Source organism: Meleagris gallopavo, chromosome 21 (genome assembly GCF_905368555.1).
Source record: "Meleagris gallopavo chromosome 21, MGAL_WU_HG_1.1, whole genome shotgun sequence".
In the NCBI taxonomy this organism is placed as follows: domain Eukaryota; kingdom Metazoa; phylum Chordata; class Aves; order Galliformes; family Phasianidae; genus Meleagris; species Meleagris gallopavo.
Genome location: NC_139424.1, coordinates 5723907 through 5740801, shown reverse-complemented (window position 1 = coordinate 5740801; position 16895 = coordinate 5723907). Strand labels below are relative to the sequence as shown.

Genomic DNA, 16895 nt, shown 5'->3' with positions numbered 1-16895 from the left:
CTCCGTCTCCCCTGACCCGGTGGGGAGGGGTTCCCTCCTCGGGGATCTGAGCCCCCTCTACCCGGCCTCACTGGGTGGGGATGCGCGTTCCCACCGCGGCGCAGAGATGTTATGCCACTCCGAGGCGCTAGGGGGCGCTACCGAAAAAAAACCTCCGTGCCGGCCCCGCCCCTCCGCTCCCAACCGTCACTCCGGGCCCGGCAGGCGGCTCTGCCCCCGCTGAGCGGACGGCGGCGGCCGGGCCCTGGGGGCCGCCATGCTGCTGCCGCCGGGCCTGCCGCTGCCGCTGCCAGCCGCTCTGCTCGGCCTCGGGCTCGTCTTGCTGCTCGCCGGGCTGCTGGCGCGGTTAGGGCCTGGGGGCGGGTCGCTGGGGCCGGGGGAGGGGCGAGGGAAGGGGTGGTGGGGGGCTGTAGGGGGGACTGTGGGACTGGCTGTGGGGTGTCAGGGGGTGTAAGTGGGGATGTGGGGTGTAGAGGGGATTGTAGGTATGGGTATGTTGCATAGAGGGGTGTGTAGGTGCGGGTGTTGGGTGTTGAGGTCTGGATGTGGCGTGTAGGGGGGCCCACAGGAGTCTCTGAAGGCTCACAGGGCTGGCTGGGGTAACGTCAGGGTGCTGGGGGAGAGGTGTCAGGCTGAAGGAGGTTGGGGTCGGGGCTGTCAGGACATTAGGAGCTTATAGGAGTCAAGGGATCTCACAGTGATGGGGAAGTCAGAATGGGTCTCCAAGGATATGGGGGGTTTTAGGGCTTTAGGGAGTCCCCGTAGTTCAGGGATGCTGTAGAGCTTGGAAGGAAATGCCAGAGGAGGAGGATTTTGTGTGAGGGGGATACAGCCAGGTATGGGAGTTTTGTGGTGCTTCTGTCAAGGTCTGGGGGGATCTCGTGGGGCTGGATGTGGGGAGAAAGGGGGAGTTGGAGCACAGAGCTTGGTGTGGAGGCTGAGGGACCCACAGACATGAGGGTCGCTGGGACAGTGTAGGTGGTAGGAAGGGAGAAGATGTGTGGCTCAGGACAGCAGAAGTTGACCCTGTCCCTTTGCATGTACCCACAGGTGGCTGGCATGCCGCCTGGCCATCACCTGGTGCCGGCAGAAGCTGCAGGCAGAGCTGAAGATTGGCTCCTTCGGCTTCTTCTGGGCACAGAACATCAGCCTCAAGTTTCAGCAGGAGCAGCAGACGGTGGTGGGTACCTGTGGGGGAATCACAACTGGGTGAGGGTGGGACGGATGCAGTCCTTTTCAGGCAGGCAGCAAGTCTCCGCAGCCAAGCTGCTGTCACACGGCCCTAGGGCTGCAGCCCTTTCTCCCTTGGCCAAATGCAGGGGTTTTTGAGTGCTCCCAACATAATGTTGGGCAACGGGAGTGGAATGGAAGTGTTGGGGTGAGCTATTTTTTCACTCACCTGCTTTTATGTTCTTGCAGGAAATTGATAACGTCTGGATCTCCAGTAAACTGAGCCGGGAGCTCCCGTATGTACCCATGCCCCAGCTCCTTCTCTCCTCTCCTGGGGGGTCTGTCTCACTTCTGGTCCTGCTGACTGCCTCTGCACCTTTCTGTGGTGCCCATTCCTCATGGCCTACTCTGCAGGAGTGAATCATTTCCTTTTGGGTGTCTCATGGAGGCACCCTTGGGGCTGGATGTGTGGGCCCTTGTAAAGGTTGCTTGTGCTGGTTCTCCTGCAGACGCTACTTTGAGCTGTGTTTTGGTGAAGTGCGAATCCGCACAGATCTGCAGAAGAGCCATGGGCTCCAGCCATCCTTCCCTGAGGCTCCCAAAGAAGCTGATGATGGCAAGAACAAAACAGACCTGGCCCTTAAACCATCCCTGCTGCGGTTCCTTAGCCAGGTGAGCTCTGGCTCCATGGGAGGGTGTTGCAGGCTGTGCTGCTGTTGCATAGCCCTCACCATACTGCCTTCCACCAGCTCTTTTCCATTCACATGGACTCCATCAACATCATGGTTCTACATGTGGCCACCTCAGAGTCTCTCTGGCACATCCAGGCCAGCAAGACACGTCTTCTCCTCAATGGTGATGGGAAGAGGTAGTGCTGTGTTCATGCCCTTTATCCCACCAAAAAAGGGAGGGAAGGGGCTGGTTTTGCAGGGCCTTCAGCCTCAGTCTGCTCTCTGCTCTCCCCAGCCTGAAGTGTGAGATGAACCTGACGAAGGTCAACAGCAAAGTGCTCCGGAGTAGCCAGCTGGTGAGTACTGGGGAAGGGAGAATTTCAGTGCTCTGGGCCCGGGCAGCTGCTCTCTGGGACACTCCAGGAACTGTTCCAGTGTGTCGTTGAGGCTGGGTGATGCTGAATGTCCTGCAAGGCTCTCAGCTCCATGCTGTGCCCAATGCATTACCTGCATCATCCATCAGCAGGGAGCTGGGTGACTCCTTGCCCATGTCCCTACACAGGATGACACATGCCTGGCAGAGCTGGCCCTGGCACTCTCCATCTCGCTGGAGATCAGCAGCAGGCGGCGACTGGTGGACGTCAGGCTGGGTGTCCGGACCCTGCAGGCAGAGCTGCACGAGGGGCTTTTCTGCAGCCCTCTTTTGCACCGTGTGACAGCCAGATCCCCTCAGCCTAGCCCAGGTCAGGGTCAGGAACAGGGCTGGCAGTCCCCTCGTTTCCACTGCAGCCAGAGGGATTTGGCTGTGCTATCACTGCTTCCCAGTGCAGGGAGTGGGAGTCTGGGCAAGAGCCTTTCTGTGACTCTGTTTCCTGCTCCAGGCTCAGCAGAATCCCTGAAATCCCCGTCCCTGCTGAGCAGGGACACACTGCAGCTCATCCCCAGGAGGGTGGAGGTGAAGCTGGAGAGCACCAGCGTGGTACTGTCTATGAACAGCCAGAAGAGGTAAGGAGGTGGTTGTACTAGCCATGATTAGTGCAGGGGACGTGGTCCTGGGAATAGCTGTGCCACTTTCTACTTGTCCTTTGCTCTGCCTAACTGCAGAGAGAAAATCCCAGGGGGAGAACTGAGAGCAGCCTGGGGCTGTGGGCTCTTGGGGAAGAAAGTAGGCAGGGAATCTGGTTCTCCATCACAATAGCATGAGGGGATCCTCTGCTGGTGTAATGAGAGTGTTGGGCTGGGCTGCAGCTGCATTCTGGGCTGGGCTTTGTCCATGACAGTGTGCTAGTCAGCTGGAATGGAAGATGTAGGGGATTGAGGTTGTGACGGTGCAGATCTCTTCTGGCAGTGACCCTCTGTTTCTCCTAGGCACCTCACCTGGAGCCTGAAGCTGCTGCAGTTTCTATATCAGCGTGAAGAGGAGCAGATCCCGCTGCGCAACTTCACGCCCACCTCAGATCTGGACCAAATGAGTGTAGACCTCCATCTGGAGGGCAAGTAGCCAGGAGAGCACCCATAGTGCAGGACTGCTGTCACTTCCATCCAGCACCCCTCACTCTTGCTCCTCTCCCTCCCCAGATGGCCTTCTCCTGTCCCAGAGCCGCCAGCGCATCGTGTGCCTCAACTCCTTGAAGACCAGCGTGCAGGTGAGCAGATGCTGGACATGTTCCTGTCCCCTGTAGGGGCTGATTTGACTCCAGGCATGAGCTTGCTGCCACCCTATGCTCTCCCTGCCCTAGGTCACAGCCATTGACCTCTCAGCTGCTGTGCTGCTCAACACCTGCATCATCCACTACCGCCACCAAGAGTTTTCGCACTGGCTGGGCCTGTTGGCCCAGGAACACAGGCACCATTTGGCACCTGTCCCCAGCCAAGGGCACAAGGGAAGGTAAACTCAGCCTCAACTGCTGTTTTTGCAGCTTGTTCCCTCTTACCTGCTGCTTTCTGGCAGGGTGCCTGGACATACAGCGCCTTCTTTGTCCTGCACACAGCCTGTGGGTCAGGGAGGCTGGTGTAGAGGGTGGACCCTGCAGGGAGGGTGTCCCTCAGAGCCTGTTCCTTGGCACACAGGATGCCCCATCCCTTCTTGTCCTCCATAGGAGCTATCCCCAAATCATAGCACCCATAATACTGAGTGCCTCGCTGTCCAATGTCAATGTGTCGGTGCAACTGGGGGATACTCCACCCTTTGCCTTGGGCTTCAACTCCATCTCTGCAGGTAAGGGTTGGCTCTAGGGTGCTTGCTAAGCTCTTCTTGTTGGGTTGGTGACTCTGCTGGAGAAGTACTGGGGATGATCATCATCCTGAGCCTATGGCATGGGAATGGAGAAAGCTTAACTGTGTCTGAGTTGTCGGAGTTGTCTCTGTCTGGGGGCCTGGTTGTGTCGGAGTTGCCTCTGTTTGGGGGCTGCCAAGCAGGCAGCAGCAAGCCTTGCCTGTACTCACTTTCTGTGCCTGCAGACTACCAGCACCTGCGTCCCCAGAGTGTGCACCAGCGAGCTGTGCTGGTTGTGGATCACCTCTGCTGGCGTGTGGGCAATGACTCGCACATCCAACGTGCCCCCCACCCCCCCAACATGCACGTGTGGGGAGAAGCCCTCATCCTTGACTCCTTCAACCTGCAGGTGAGTGGTGAGCTGAGGGGTGGCTTTGGGAGGTGGAGGGGGATGCTGCCTATCCACAGTTCCAGGCAAGACACATAGTGGCATGGGGGCATCCTGCATTTGAGAGTGATCGGCTTGTTCATCCTGCAGGGCAGCTACAACCAGCCCTTGGGCATGTCCAGCGCCCAGTCAGACACACTCTTCTTGGACTGCACCATCCGGGGGCTACAAGTGGAGTCATCAGACACCTGCACCGAGTGCCTGGCCAGGGTCCTGTCCCTGTTCTGCCCGCAGCCCAGTGGAGCTGAGCTTGCCGAGCAACCATTTTCTGCCCAGAGTGAGCCCTGGATACTGCTCTGGAAGGTAGATCTGAAGGTGGAGGATGTAAATCTTTTCACACTCTCAGCGGTAGTGGGTAAGTATAGTTGTGGCATCCAGAGCAATTCCAGATTACTGTCCTGGAACAGCCTTACTGTTACAGCCTGGCATATTGTTCCTCCAGGTGCCCTGGAGCTGCGGCTGGACACGTTGACTGTCCTGGGGAGCGCTGAGAGCTGCACAGTCAGTGCCCAGGGCATGGTGCTGGCCTTGGTGAAGAGCATTACGGAGAAGATGCAGCCGTGCTGCAAAGCTCCCGCCATCCCCAACCCTGTAGCCAACCTCTCCACGCTCTCCATCACCTACCACAGCAGCATCCGCTCCCTGGAGGTAGATGTGGGCCTTGAGCCTCTGTTTTATCCTATACTGGGATATATGGGACAGCGAGAGGGCTGGCTGACCCTGAAAGATGATGGAGAGGAGGACATGGCAGTGATTTGTTGCTTGCTCTCTCCCTGCTGTAGGTGCAGTGCGGTGAGGGGCTGGCGGTGCTGTGGAGCCCACCTGACCACATGCACCTGTACCATCACACTCTGGCCACCCTGCACTGCCTCGAAGCCTTGCGGTGTGCCCTCGGCCATGGGACACCTCCCTCCCTATCCCCAGAGAGCCCAGCATCCCCCATGGTCACCTCACCTGAGACGTTAGAACTCCTCCAGGCAGACGGGGCTCCTCCCAAAAGACTCCTGTCTCTGTCGCTGGAGCTGAGCTCTGCCAAGGTCACCGCCTTTGTTTCTGAAGCCAACTACATCAGCCTGGCTGCCGAACGGACCTCTGTGAGCTGGCACGGCGGCGCCCTGCATGGCTACTGCCCTGAGCTGGCAGCCGGCTTTGATGGACACAGCATCTTCAGCTTCAAGGAGGTGGAGGTGAAGCTGCTGCCAGAGCTGGAGGAGGTCATCTTGCACCGTTGCGCCTTCCCCACCTTGCACACTCTCCGCAACCGCGGCTGGGCCTTCTCCTTTGCCAGTGTGACCATTGAGTTCCCCTACCAGTACGACTTCTCCCGCACGCTGGACGCGGCCGTGGGTGTGCAGAAGTGGTTGAAAGGTCTGCACCGGCGTGGGCGCCCTGCCAGCACAGCTCTGCCTCCTGACCTCCTGCTCAAAGTGACACACTTCTCCTGGGTCTTCCTGGACGATGTCTTTGAGGTCAAGTTACGGGACAATTACGAGCTGATGAAGGATGAGAGCAAAGAGAGCGCCAAGCGTTTGCAGCTGCTGGATGCCAAGGTGGCTGCGCTGCGCAAACAACACGGCGAGCTGCTGCCTGCCCGCAAGATCGAGGAGCTCTATGCCTCGCTGGAGAAGAAGAACATTGAGATCTACATCCAGCGCTCGCGGCGTCTCTATGCCAACACACCCATGCGGAGGGCTCTCCTCACCTGGACCTTGGCCCACCTGGAGCTGGTGGCCATGGCTGATGAGTCTTTCCATGGCACGGAGCGCGTCGTGGAGCAGATGAGGGACATTGACAACGTCAGCCCGTTCCCCTCCGAGGGGCTGGAGATGGTCACCCAGTGGTGCCGCATGATGAAAGGCAGCGTCAGCAGCTTCTTCGGTGAGTGATCTTGTGTGTCCTTAGAGGACAGCACAGTGTCTGCATGGTCCTGGGCTTTTAGGATGGACCTACTGGCTCTGCGTGGTGTGCGGCCAAAGAATAGAAAATGATTTTCGAAGATGCAAGGGAGTGGAAATGCAGAAAAGGCACGGTGGTGTGGTGGCTGATGCTGTGGCCTAGAGTGAGGGGATCAGAGCAGTGTCCTTTGCTGCCTCATCCACCAGCCCTTGCTCTGCCCCGCAGTGCGGATCCGTGACTACCCACGCTACCTCTTTGAGATCCGGAACTGGCAGCTCTCAGGCCGGCTGATCGGAGCTGAGCAGTGTGGCCAGGCCTGCTCCCGGCGCCGCCAGGTCCTGAAGCTGGGGCTGCCCTGGGGGGATGCGATGGTGGAGAGGAACATGCCTCCCCTAAAGTTCTACCATGACTTCCACTGTAAGAACCAGAGGGGTTGGGGGGCTCTGCTGGGATGGGGACAGGCAAAGGGCTGAGCCAATCCCTGTGTCCCCAGCTGAGATCTCCCAGTACACCATTGTGTGGGGGCCCTGCTGGGACCCGGCCTGGACCCTGATCGGCCAGTGTGTGGATCTGCTCACCAAGCCCTCAGAGGACCCCAGTGCCCCATTGCCTTGGTGGGACAAGAGCCGCCTTCTTTTCCACGGGGACTGGCACATGGACATCGAGCAGGCCAACCTGCACCAGCTGGCCACTGAGGTGAGTGCTGCTGGGGTTGGGAGCAGAGTGTAGCAGAGGGGCATCTCACACCTTCATCTTCCCATGCTTTGTTTGCAGGACCCCTACAACACCACAGAGAACATGCACTGGGAGTGGAGCCACCTCTCCTTCCATTGGAAGCCTGGGCAGTTCGTCTTCAAGGGCAACCTAGACATCAATGTCCGGACAGCCTCCAAGTGAGTGTGGACCGTGTACTGTGGGGGCTGTGAATGGTGCAGGGGGGGTAACGAGGGACCTCTTTCCCCTTTCAGATATGATGACTGCTGCTTCCTGCACCTGCCCGACCTGTGTATGACGCTGGACCTGCAGTGGCTGTGCCACGGGAACCCCCACGACCACCATGGTGTGGTTCTGCGCTCCCCTGAGTTCCTGCCCGAGGTGCCAGTGGGGCAGCAGTACGACTCCTACCGTGCCTTCCGCTCTGAGAACCTCAACCTCTCCATCCGGATGGACCTGACACGGCTCAGTGAGGGTGGGTGACAGCACCCCAGGGATCCCTCCAGGGCAAGGGGGGTGGTTTTACTGATCCTTATCAATCCTGCATTGGGTGCTCTCGTGTCCTTGCCTCGTGGCACTGGCTGATGGTGGGTGTATTCTCAGAGCACTCCCAGCCCCGGATCCTGCTCTACAGCAGCACGCTCCGCTGGATGCAGAACTTCTGGGCCACGTGGACCAGCGTGACGCGCCCCATCTGCCGTGGGAAGCTCTTCAACAACATGAAGCCCAGTAAGAAGAAGTTGGGGCAGCATTACAAGCAGCTGTCTTACACTGCGCTCTTCCCCCAGCTGCAGGCAAGTCTTGGGGATTGGTTGCTGGTGTTATCTCCCTCTCTGTCCAGCTCTCAGCAGCTGCTGTCTGCTCCCTTACAGGTACATTACTGGGCCTCCTTCGCCCAGCAGCGGGGGATCCAGGTGGAGTGCTGTCAGGGGCACATCTTTACTCGTGGCACGCAGCGGCTGATCCCACAAGGTGAGTTGGGGCCCTGCTGGCAGTGCCTCTGGGCAGGGTGGGGACCCGGCTGATGCCTTTCCCTGTTCTCCAGCTGGCACGGTGATGCGACGCCTCATTTCTGAGTGGAGCATCACACAGATGGTGAGTGATCTGAGCCAGGTCACTGTGCACCTTATGGCCTCCACCTGCGACGAGAACGCTGACCACCGTCTGGATACCCTGGTGAAGAAAACTCACCTGCTGAGCCTGTCTTCCCTCACGTACCAACGGCACAGCAACCGCACAGCTGAGGAGGTACTGCTGCAAAAACTGAGCTGTGCTGGCCCGGTGGCATCCCCCTGGAATAAGGGGACCTTCATCTTTGAGCACAGTGCGGGAGGGCAGAGGCCGGTTGTGGCTTTGCTGAGGCTCTGACCTTTGTGCCCAGGAGCTGCCCCTGCGGGATGGGGACGATGGATTCCACACACACCAGCTGCATCTGGTGGACCTGCGAGCATCCTGGACCACCACAAACCGGGACATTGCCTTTGGTCTGTATGATGGCTACAAGAAAGCAGCTGTGCTCAAACGCAATCTGTCCACCGAGGCTCTGAAGGGGTTGAAGATTGACACACAGCTGCAAGCCAAGAAGCTGAAGCGAGGCACACTCTCTGCTCACTCTGTCCCTGCCAAAGTGACTGCTCCCATCACCAGTGGCCGTCCTGAGAGAGCTTCCTCTGGGGGTGAGTGTGGCAGGGATTGAAAACCTGTACGAGCCTGGCAGCACGTGCTAGCCTAGAGCTTCTTCAGCCTTCATACCCTGAACCTTGTACTGATTTTTTTTTTTTTTCCTCCTTCCCTAGGAGCCTACATGTTGCAGAAGCTCATTGAGGAGACAGATAAGTTTGTGGTCTTCACAGAGGAGGAATCAGGAGCTAGTGAGCAGCTGTGTGGCATTGCTGCCTGCCAGACTGATGACATCTACAACCGCAACTGTCTCATTGAGCTGGTCAACTGCCAGGTACCAACCCCTGGCCAGCCTCTGCTCCCCTGTGGCCTTAGGTCAGAGGGGCCATGGCTGGTCTTGACACCCTAGGGTCTCTTTTTTAATCCCACAGATGGTGCTGCGTGGTGCGGAGACAGAGGGCTGTGTGATTGTGTCTGCTGCAAAGGCTCAGCTGCTGCAGTGCCAGCACCACCCTGCCTGGTATGGGGACACACTGAAGCAGAAGACATCTTGGACGTGCTTGCTGGATGGCATGCAGTACTTTGCCACAACAGAAAGCAGCCCCACAGAGAGGGAGCATGGGCAGCTCTGGCTGGAGGTGAGAGACTGGGGTTGGACATGGTGGATGAGCTGCAAGGAGGACAGCCACCAATGCATCTTTGCCTTCCTAGGTGAAGAATATTGAGGAGCATCGGCAGCGGAGCCTGGACTCAGTGCAGGAGCTGATGGAGAGTGGGCAGGCAGTGGGAGGCATGGTCAGCACCACCACAGGTACAGCTTGAGGAGCTGGGCACCACGCTACCCAACTGTGCTCACATGTAACCCTGAGGTTGGCAAAGCTGAGATGGCTCCAAGAGCAGAGCCAGCTCCAAACCCGGTGCTTGAGAGGTCTCTGGTGTGGCCTTCTGACTTCCGTCCCCCCTCCTGTCTGTCCCCAGACTGGAACCAGCCCTCAGAAGCCCAGCAGACCCAGCAGGTGCAGAGGATCATCTCTCGCTGCAGCTGCCGGATGTACTATATCAGCTACAGCCATGACATTGACCCTGAGCTGGCCACACAGATAAAGCCCCCTGAGACTCCTGCTAACCAGGAGAAGGAGGATCTGCTAAAGAAGCAGGAGGGTGGGTACATGCACGCAGTGTCTCTCAGCAGAGCTTTGGGCTGACCCACAAGTGTCTACTGAGTCCAGGGGTGATCCATCTTGTACCTGCTGAAATCAGAAGGGCCCCACATGTCCTTCTTGTGTCCCTGTAGGAGCTGTGGACACATTCACACTCATCCACCACGACCTGGAGATCTCCACGAACCCTGCACAGTATGCAATGATCCTTGACATAGTTAACAACCTGCTGCTGCACGTGGAGCCCAAACGCAAGGTATTCACAGAGCTGCAAGTCCCCTTGTCACGTGCCTGCATCCAGGGCACCCCTTCACTTCCCCTTGTGTCCAGGAGCACAGTGAGAAAAAGCAGCGGGTGCGCTTCCAGTTGGAAATCTCCAGCAACCCTGAGGAGCAACGCAGCAGTATCCTACACCTGCAAGAAGCTGTGAGGCAGCACGTCGCACAGATTCGGCAGCTGGAGAAGCAGATGTACTCCAACGTGAAAGTGAGCCCATGTTCAGGGTAGGTCTTGGAATCCCTGCCTTGGGATGGAGGGTGCTGAGGGCTGTCTGTCTTCCAGTCCCTACAGGATGACAGCAAAAATGAGAGCCTGCTTGACCTCAACCACAAGCTACAGCAGCAGCTGAGCCAGGAGAAAGCTGACCTGCAGCTGGAGAGCGAGGAGCTGAACATCCTGATCAGGTATGGACCATCTCTGGATTCCATAGTGTTGTTCTCTCTCTAGGGCTCCCCTGTCCCACCATTTCCCTATTTGCTGCAGGTGCTTCAAGGACTTCCAGCTGCAGCGAGCCAACAAGATGGAGCTGCGAAAGCAGCCGGAAGACGTGAGCGTGGCACGGCGGACTGAGTTCTACTTTGCCCAGGCACGCTGGCGCCTGACGGAGGAGGATGGGCAGCTGGGCATAGCTGAGCTGGAGCTGCAGCGCTTCCTCTACAGCAAGGTACTGAGCTGGCTGGTGGCTCTGCAGCCCCTGTGCGTGGGCCTGGAGGTGTGGGGTTAATGATTCCGTGTGTGCAGGTCAACAAGTCTGATGACACTGCTGAGCATCTGCTGGAACTGGGCTGGGTCACGATGAACAACCTCCTGCCCAACGCTGTGTACAAGGCAAGGGGAGCAGCTCTGCTTGCTTGGGGACCTTTTGGTGACCTGGTCCCGTGGCTGTCCTCACTCCAGTCACCCACTTTCCTCCCTGCAGGTGGTGCTGCGTCCCCAGAGCTCCTGCCAGTCCGGCCGCCAGCTGGCACTGAGGATCTTTAGCAAAGTCCGGCCGCCTGTGGGAGGCATTTCCATCAAGGAGCACTTCGAGGTGCAGGGGCTGTGCTGGGATGTGGCAGGGCATGGGCAGAGTTCATCCAGCTCTGACACATCTCTCTCCCTGCAGGTGAACGTGGTCCCACTCACCATCCAGCTTACCCACCAGTTCTTCCATAGGATGATGGGTTTCTTCTTCCCCGGACGCAACGTGGAGGAGGAGGAGGTGGGGGATGAGGAAGACAAGTCCAAGCTGGTGACAACAGGTGAGTGGGGTGGGAGAGGTGTGGCAGTGTTTGATCACCCTCCTGCCACCCGAGTGACTTCCCTGAGCAGCTCTGACTGCATGTCTGGATGGTTTTGGGGAGATGCTGGTGGGATATGTTGAAGAACAGGAACCTGGGATCTCTTAGGTGGGCAGGGGGCTATTGGGGACAGCAGCAAAGCCAGAGGGGATCTGAGTTATGGCTGATCCCCAGCTGGATCCCAACCACTGCCTCCTTCTCCCCTCCCAAGGGATACCTGTGGTGAAGCCACGGCAGCTGATTGGGGCTGACGACTCGCTGGGCGCAGGGAAGGGGGTCACTCAGGGACTGAATCGCACCTCAGGGGTCAGGAGATCATTCCGAAAAGCACCCGAGGTACGTGCTGCCCTGTGGGGGGAGTAGGGAGAGCCCTGCTGTGGGTGCAGTGTCTTGGCCTTGCTTCCTTTTTATCCCCTGCTCCCTCCCATCTTGTGCATGTACGTCCTTCACATCCCTGCACTGCACCTTGCTATGATTTCTGCAGCATCCCCAGTGCCAGAGCAGCTCCTGCTGCTCCCCGGTGAAGCAATGCTGTGGCCCAGTGCCCGGCTGTCCCCTCCCCACTGCTTCCTGGCTCTGTCTCCTGTCCTCACCTTCTGCTCGCATCTCTGCCCCCAGCATCCCGTGGATGACATCGACAAGATGAAGGAACGTGCGGCCATGAACAACTCCTTCATCTACATCAAGATCCCGCAGGTGCCACTGTGTGTCAGCTACAAGGTGAGCAGCCAGCGGGATGTGGGAGCATGGGGGACAGTGTGCCACTCTGCCTGACACCTCTTTTCCCTGCTCAGGGTGAGAAGAACAGCGTGGACTGGGGTGACCTGAACCTGGTGCTGCCTTGCCTGGAGTACCACAACAATACCTGGACGTGGCTGGACTTTGCCATGGCGGTGAAGAGGGACAGCCGCAAAGCTTTGGTGGCACAGGTACATGGGAACAGCGCTGTCCCCCCTCCCTCTATGGGGACAAAGCCTCTATGGGGACAGGCTTGCCCTACTGTGAAGCCAACGGTGCTGGGTGCAGCCCCATGGTGCTGAGCCCCCGCTCCTGGTGCAGGTGATCAAAGAGAAGCTGCGCCTGAAGCCCGCAGCGGGTGCAGAGGCACGGGGGAAGCTGGAGAACAAATCAGATGGGACCATCCAGCAGCAGGAGGAGGACGAGAAGGCACGTCTGCTCATCGGGCTGAGCGTGGGCGAGAAGAACCCCAGCAAGAAGTCCATCTTTGGCAGGCGCAAATGATGGCAGCACCCGGCAGGCCGGGAAGGGACTGGGGTCCCCTGTGCTCCTCGTAACAAAGGGGCAGCCCTGTAGCAGTGAGGGGATAACGCTGCTGATGCCTGAGGCGGAGGGAAACCCCGTTGCTGTGGGGCCTGGAAGCAGCCGTGCTGCGGGGCTGCTTTGTGGGGTGCAGCCCCCCCTGTGCCAAAGGTCCCGCAGGTCTCTGCTGCATGGGTGCTGGCCCCAGGGCCCGGTGAAGCAGCAGGATCTCTCCAAGCTGGGAGAAAGGGGAACAGGAGAGAGTTTAAATAAGAGTTTTTAATTTGGAACAGCCTCGGTCCCAGGGGTTGTCGTTTACCCTCCCGGCTTGCGTCGCACTGCTCTCAGCACAGTGTGGGTTCACCCCCTGCACATCCCATGAGGTTCTCCCGCCCCATTTAAGAGCGCCCCCCAGCCCTCATCCAGCTCTGCATGACCCCCGCTGCCTGGAGCTCTATGGGGCTGAGGGGAGGAGGGGGGAGAAGGGGGGACTGCACTGACTCTTTCACCCTCTTAATTTGGGAGTTACCCCGAAGGAAGGGGGGGGGATGGATGGGAGCACCCCCAGCTCCTACCGGGGGCTGGGACGGGGGGGGGCTCGGAGTCCGTGCCTGCTGCCCGGTGCGGATGGGGGGTGGGTACCGCACGGAGCCCCGGTGCCGGGGGGGTCGGGGCGGGGCGGGGCGGGGCGAGGTTATGTAAGGCGGCGATTAACGGGGCCGGGCCGGGCGGCGGCGCGATGGGAGCAGCCAGCAGCGGGTCCGGCCCGGGGCCCCCCCAGGTGCGTGAGGTGGCCCCGACGGCGTCCCCGCGTCCCCCTATCCGGTGTCTGACCCCGGCCCGCTGACGGCTGCCTTCGGTTCCGTAGGGCCGGGCCGTGGGGTCGTGGGTGCGGGCGCTGCTCCGCCGGAGCGGGTCGGTCCAGGGGCCGGTGCCGGTACCGGGACTCGCTGTGGCCGCCGAGGAGCCGCCGTTCCCGGGGTGGCCGCTGCCGCAGCTCGTCTCGCTCTTCCTGCCGGAGTTCCCCGTTCGCCCCTCCGCCCGGCAGCAGCAGCTCAAGGTGCCGTCCGGGGACAGATGCAGCGCACCGGGGAATCCTTCTGCTTCACCGGGGAGTCCGCGCGTCCCGTGTGCCTCCCGACGGGTCCCCTCGCGCCCTGTGCCTGCTCTGTTTATGTCCTACCGGGATCTCCGAGCATCCTGTTCGGGTCCCCGTGCGGTCGGTGCCTTTCAGCGAGGTCTCCGCGCTCCCTACGAGGTCCCCGTGCATCCTTACAGCAGTCCGCGACCGTCTCACCGAGTCCCTTTCTCCTCCCGTCTGGGTCCCCCCCATGCGTTCCCTCTACGCCGCGTGTGCCCCACACTGAGATGTCCCCATCCCTCGTGTCCCCATCCTCTATGTCCCCCCGTGTGCCCTACTGTGTACCTCAAGGACCTTATTTCCACACCACCCCCCCCACCGCCTGCCCTGTGCCACTCACCCACGCAAGACCCCACACCCCGGGGGGGTGTACTCCTCATCATTCCATAGGGTGTACAGCTCCTGTCCCCCCTCCTCCTCCCAGATCCTGGGCTTGGTGGCCAAAGGCTCCTTCGGTACCATCCTAAAAGTGTTGGACTGCGGGCGAGAGAAGGTCTGCGCCGTGAAGGTGGGTGCTGCCCCATGGCCTGGGGGTTCCATGCTGTCCCAGGGACCCCCCTATCCTGACAATCCCTCTTCCAGGTCGTGCCCAAAGTGGAGGTGCTGCGCCGTGACACCCTTAAGCAGTGCAAGGAAGAAGTCAGCATCCAGGTTAGGGGAGAGAAGGGGGGGGGGCACAAGGAAGGATACCCCCATCCCAGGGGCCGCTCACCCTCTCCGCTTTGTATCCCCAGAGACAGGTCAGGCACCCGTTTGTCCACGGCCTTGGGGACAGCTGGCAGGGCCAGCGCCACCTCTTCATCAGTGAGTGACCATCTGCCCGCAGGCTCCCCCCAGCCCCCCCCGCTCTGCCTGTGCACGTGTTCCCACTGCCTGCACACGTGTTCCCCCCCCTGCACGTTCTGCACGCTGCCCGTGGGGACTCAACATTGGGCTGCTGCCTCCCAGCCCTCACCCACTGCAGGGACAGCAATGGGACAATGGGGAAAAAGGCTGTGCCATTATCACAGCTCTGGTGGCTCTGTGCCACCGCTGTGCCCATAGGGTTTGTGCAGGTCTGTGAGCCCCAAGGGTCGTGTCACCTTGGTGCCCGTGTAGCCACAGTGCTTGTGCCGCCTTTGTGACCATGTGCTTGCAGTGCAAGTGGGTATGTCCTTGTGTCACCTTCATGCCCATATGGCCACAGCACTTGTGCCTCCTTCATGACTGTGTGGTCACGGTACGTACCACTTTGGAGCCCACGTGTCCATGTTGTGCCCCCTTCATGCCCGTGTAGCCACAGTCCTCATGCTACTTTCATGCCCACACATCTGTGATGTTTGCATTGCTTTCATGCCCGTATATTTGCAGTGCTTGTGCTATCTTTGTGCCCATGTGGCCACAGGGTCTGTGTATCCCTGGTACCCGTATCACCTTGGGCACAGTGCTTGCAAGCTCCCTGTGCCCACATGGCTTTGGTGCCCAGAAGATCCCAGTCCTTGTGCCACCTCCCCAACCCATACAGCCCCACCTTGGTGCCTGCGTGGCCCTGGGTAAGGGTGGTGTGACCCATCCTGGCAGTGTGCACCTACTGCAGCACTGGGGACCTGCACGCACTGTGGCGTGCAGCTGGGCGCTTCGCCGAGGCCACCGTCCGCCTGTTTGCTGCCGAGCTGATCCTGGTGCTGGGTGAGTGGGGGCTCAGCCCCCCCTGAGGGTGGCAATGGGCACAGTGTAAGGAGGGGACATCCCGTCTCTGACAGCTCCATCTTGTCCCCAGTGTACCTCCACGATCTGGGCATCGTGCACAGAGATGTGAAGGTGAGTGACAGTGAGGAGGGGGAACAAAAAGGCACAGCGGGTCTCTGCAGCCTCTGACATGGAGGCCCACCCCAGAGCATGTTTTATTACAGATGGAAAACATCCTCCTGGATGAGAGAGGTGAGAGCCTGGTGGCATTGGTGTGGGGACATCCTGTGCATGGGAACATCCCATCCATAGGGTCTCACTCCTCCTCTTGCACTGTTTTGCCCCCCAGGGCATCTCAAACTTGCTGACTTTGGCCTCTCCCGACACCTGCGCCGCGGTGAGCGGGCACACACCATCTGTGGCACTCTGCAGTACATGGGTAAGGGGACAGCGTGGGGGTTGAAGGGGGGATGGGTGGAGACGCCCCCCTACCCACTCACTTCGTCATCCCTGCAGCCCCAGAGGTGTTGAGCGGGGGTCCCTACAGCCACGCAGCTGACTGGTGGTCCCTGGGTGTGCTGCTCTTCGCCTTGGCCAGCGGGGAGGTGAGCACTGCGGGGTGATGATGGGCTTAGGGTACCGCACGGAGCCCCTAAACCTGCTCCTTGCCCCCCCAGTTTCCAGTGCCACCAGCGAGGGACCACGTGGCCATGCTGGAGCGTGTCAAGGAGAGCAGCTACGCGAGCCCCCCTGCGCTCAGCCCTGCCCTGGGCCGACTGCTGGCTGAGGTAACCCCAACCCTTGGGCTGAGTGTCCCCAGTGCTGTCGCCCTCATTGCTCACCGTCCTCCCTCTGTTGCCAGCTGCTGTGCCACAACCCCCTTCGCCGCCTGCGTTACCTCCACCACTTCCAGGGCCACCCTTTTTTCCGGGGGCTGCCTTTCGACGCCGAGCTTCTGCAAAAGGACCCGGTGGCCTTGGCTGTGGCCCCACGCCCCAGCGAGCAGCCTCTGCCCGATCCTGACACCTTTGACGACTTCGACTGCGACCTCACCGCCGCCCCCCCGAACCGGCCATGGCCTGGCTGAGCCTCCGCTGGAGGAACCCCCGCAGCACGGAGGGACCCCCGCACCACTCAGGGACACCCCCCTTCCCTCTGTACCTCTTCCCACGGGAGCAATAAACCCAGACCCGACGGTAATGCTGTGGGTGTCTCCTGCAGGGCTGCGCACCGAGGGCAGGGGCTGGGGGCAATGTACAAAACTGAGCCCCCCCACCAACGCAAACCCTCCAGCTCCGCGCTGCGCAGCACGCCGGCAATTCCCGCGCGTGTGGGCGTGGCCATTGAGAAGCCACGCCCGCGTCGCACGTAAC

The 16895-nt window shown here is 60.0% G+C and overlaps 2 protein-coding genes and 1 long non-coding RNA gene across 5 annotated transcripts; 2 read left to right on the top strand and 1 right to left on the bottom strand.

The window, feature by feature from the left end:
- Positions 1-149: 149 nt before the first annotated feature.
- Positions 150-13005, top strand: BLTP2 (bridge-like lipid transfer protein family member 2). Its single transcript, XM_085241132.1, has 39 exons — positions 150-345; positions 1051-1180; positions 1420-1466; positions 1680-1842; positions 1920-2038; positions 2137-2197; positions 2404-2584; positions 2723-2846; positions 3210-3334; positions 3420-3487; positions 3581-3729; positions 3941-4059; positions 4302-4465; positions 4595-4859; positions 4947-5152; positions 5287-6382; positions 6626-6817; positions 6894-7096; positions 7175-7293; positions 7369-7589; positions 7718-7908; positions 7987-8086; positions 8160-8362; positions 8496-8790; positions 8911-9068; positions 9166-9372; positions 9446-9545; positions 9713-9895; positions 10029-10150; positions 10225-10380; positions 10456-10577; positions 10657-10837; positions 10915-11001; positions 11093-11203; positions 11279-11414; positions 11665-11789; positions 12072-12173; positions 12248-12382; positions 12513-13005. The coding sequence occupies exons 1-39, from the start codon at positions 257-259 to the stop codon at positions 12693-12695; spliced, it is 6738 nt and encodes a 2245-aa protein (XP_085097258.1). The 5' UTR covers positions 150-256; the 3' UTR covers positions 12696-13005.
- A 410-nt stretch (positions 13006-13415) lies between these two features.
- Positions 13416-16722, top strand: RSKR (ribosomal protein S6 kinase related). Its single transcript, XM_085240738.1, has 12 exons — positions 13416-13494; positions 13582-13773; positions 14279-14362; positions 14437-14505; positions 14589-14658; positions 15415-15522; positions 15614-15654; positions 15747-15774; positions 15872-15961; positions 16039-16127; positions 16200-16310; positions 16385-16722. Exons 1-12 carry the CDS (start codon positions 13453-13455, stop codon positions 16607-16609), a joined length of 1149 nt encoding a protein of 382 aa, XP_085096864.1. The 5' UTR covers positions 13416-13452; the 3' UTR covers positions 16610-16722.
- LOC146543027 (uncharacterized) lies at positions 13721-16893 on the bottom strand. 3 transcript variants are annotated; one of them, XR_014887548.1, is made up of 4 exons: positions 16365-16477; positions 16023-16134; positions 14195-15948; positions 13721-13964 (listed from the first exon to the last, which is right to left on the bottom strand). It is a non-coding gene; the product is annotated as an uncharacterized LOC146543027 (long non-coding RNA). The 3 variants fall into 3 exon arrangements; XR_014887549.1 differs by lacking the exon at positions 13721-13964 and adding an exon at positions 16809-16893 and having other exon boundaries at positions 15482-15948; XR_014887547.1 differs by lacking the exon at positions 13721-13964 and adding an exon at positions 16684-16842 and having other exon boundaries at positions 15484-15948.
- Between the last annotated feature and the right edge of the window lie 2 nt (positions 16894-16895).

What these genes read in the sequence shown, in the direction of transcription:
- RSKR (XM_085240738.1), top strand. Translation starts at nt 13,453, where the DNA reads ATGGGAGCAGCCAGCAGCGGGTCCGGCCCGGGGCCCCCCCAG. An exon ending in AGGAAGAAGTCAGCATCCAG is followed by an intron (nt 14,506 to 14,588) that starts GTTAGGGGAGAG and finishes TTGTATCCCCAG; the next exon opens with AGACAGGTCAGGCACCCGTT. An exon ending in CCAGCGCCACCTCTTCATCA is followed by an intron (nt 14,659 to 15,414) that starts GTGAGTGACCAT and finishes CCATCCTGGCAG; the next exon opens with TGTGCACCTACTGCAGCACT.
- BLTP2 (XM_085241132.1), top strand. Translation starts at nt 257, where the DNA reads ATGCTGCTGCCGCCGGGCCTGCCGCTGCCGCTGCCAGCCGCTCTGCTC. An exon ending in ATGGGCAGCTCTGGCTGGAG is followed by an intron (nt 9,373 to 9,445) that starts GTGAGAGACTGG and finishes TTGCCTTCCTAG; the next exon opens with GTGAAGAATATTGAGGAGCA. An exon ending in ACGTGGAGCCCAAACGCAAG is followed by an intron (nt 10,151 to 10,224) that starts GTATTCACAGAG and finishes CCTTGTGTCCAG; the next exon opens with GAGCACAGTGAGAAAAAGCA.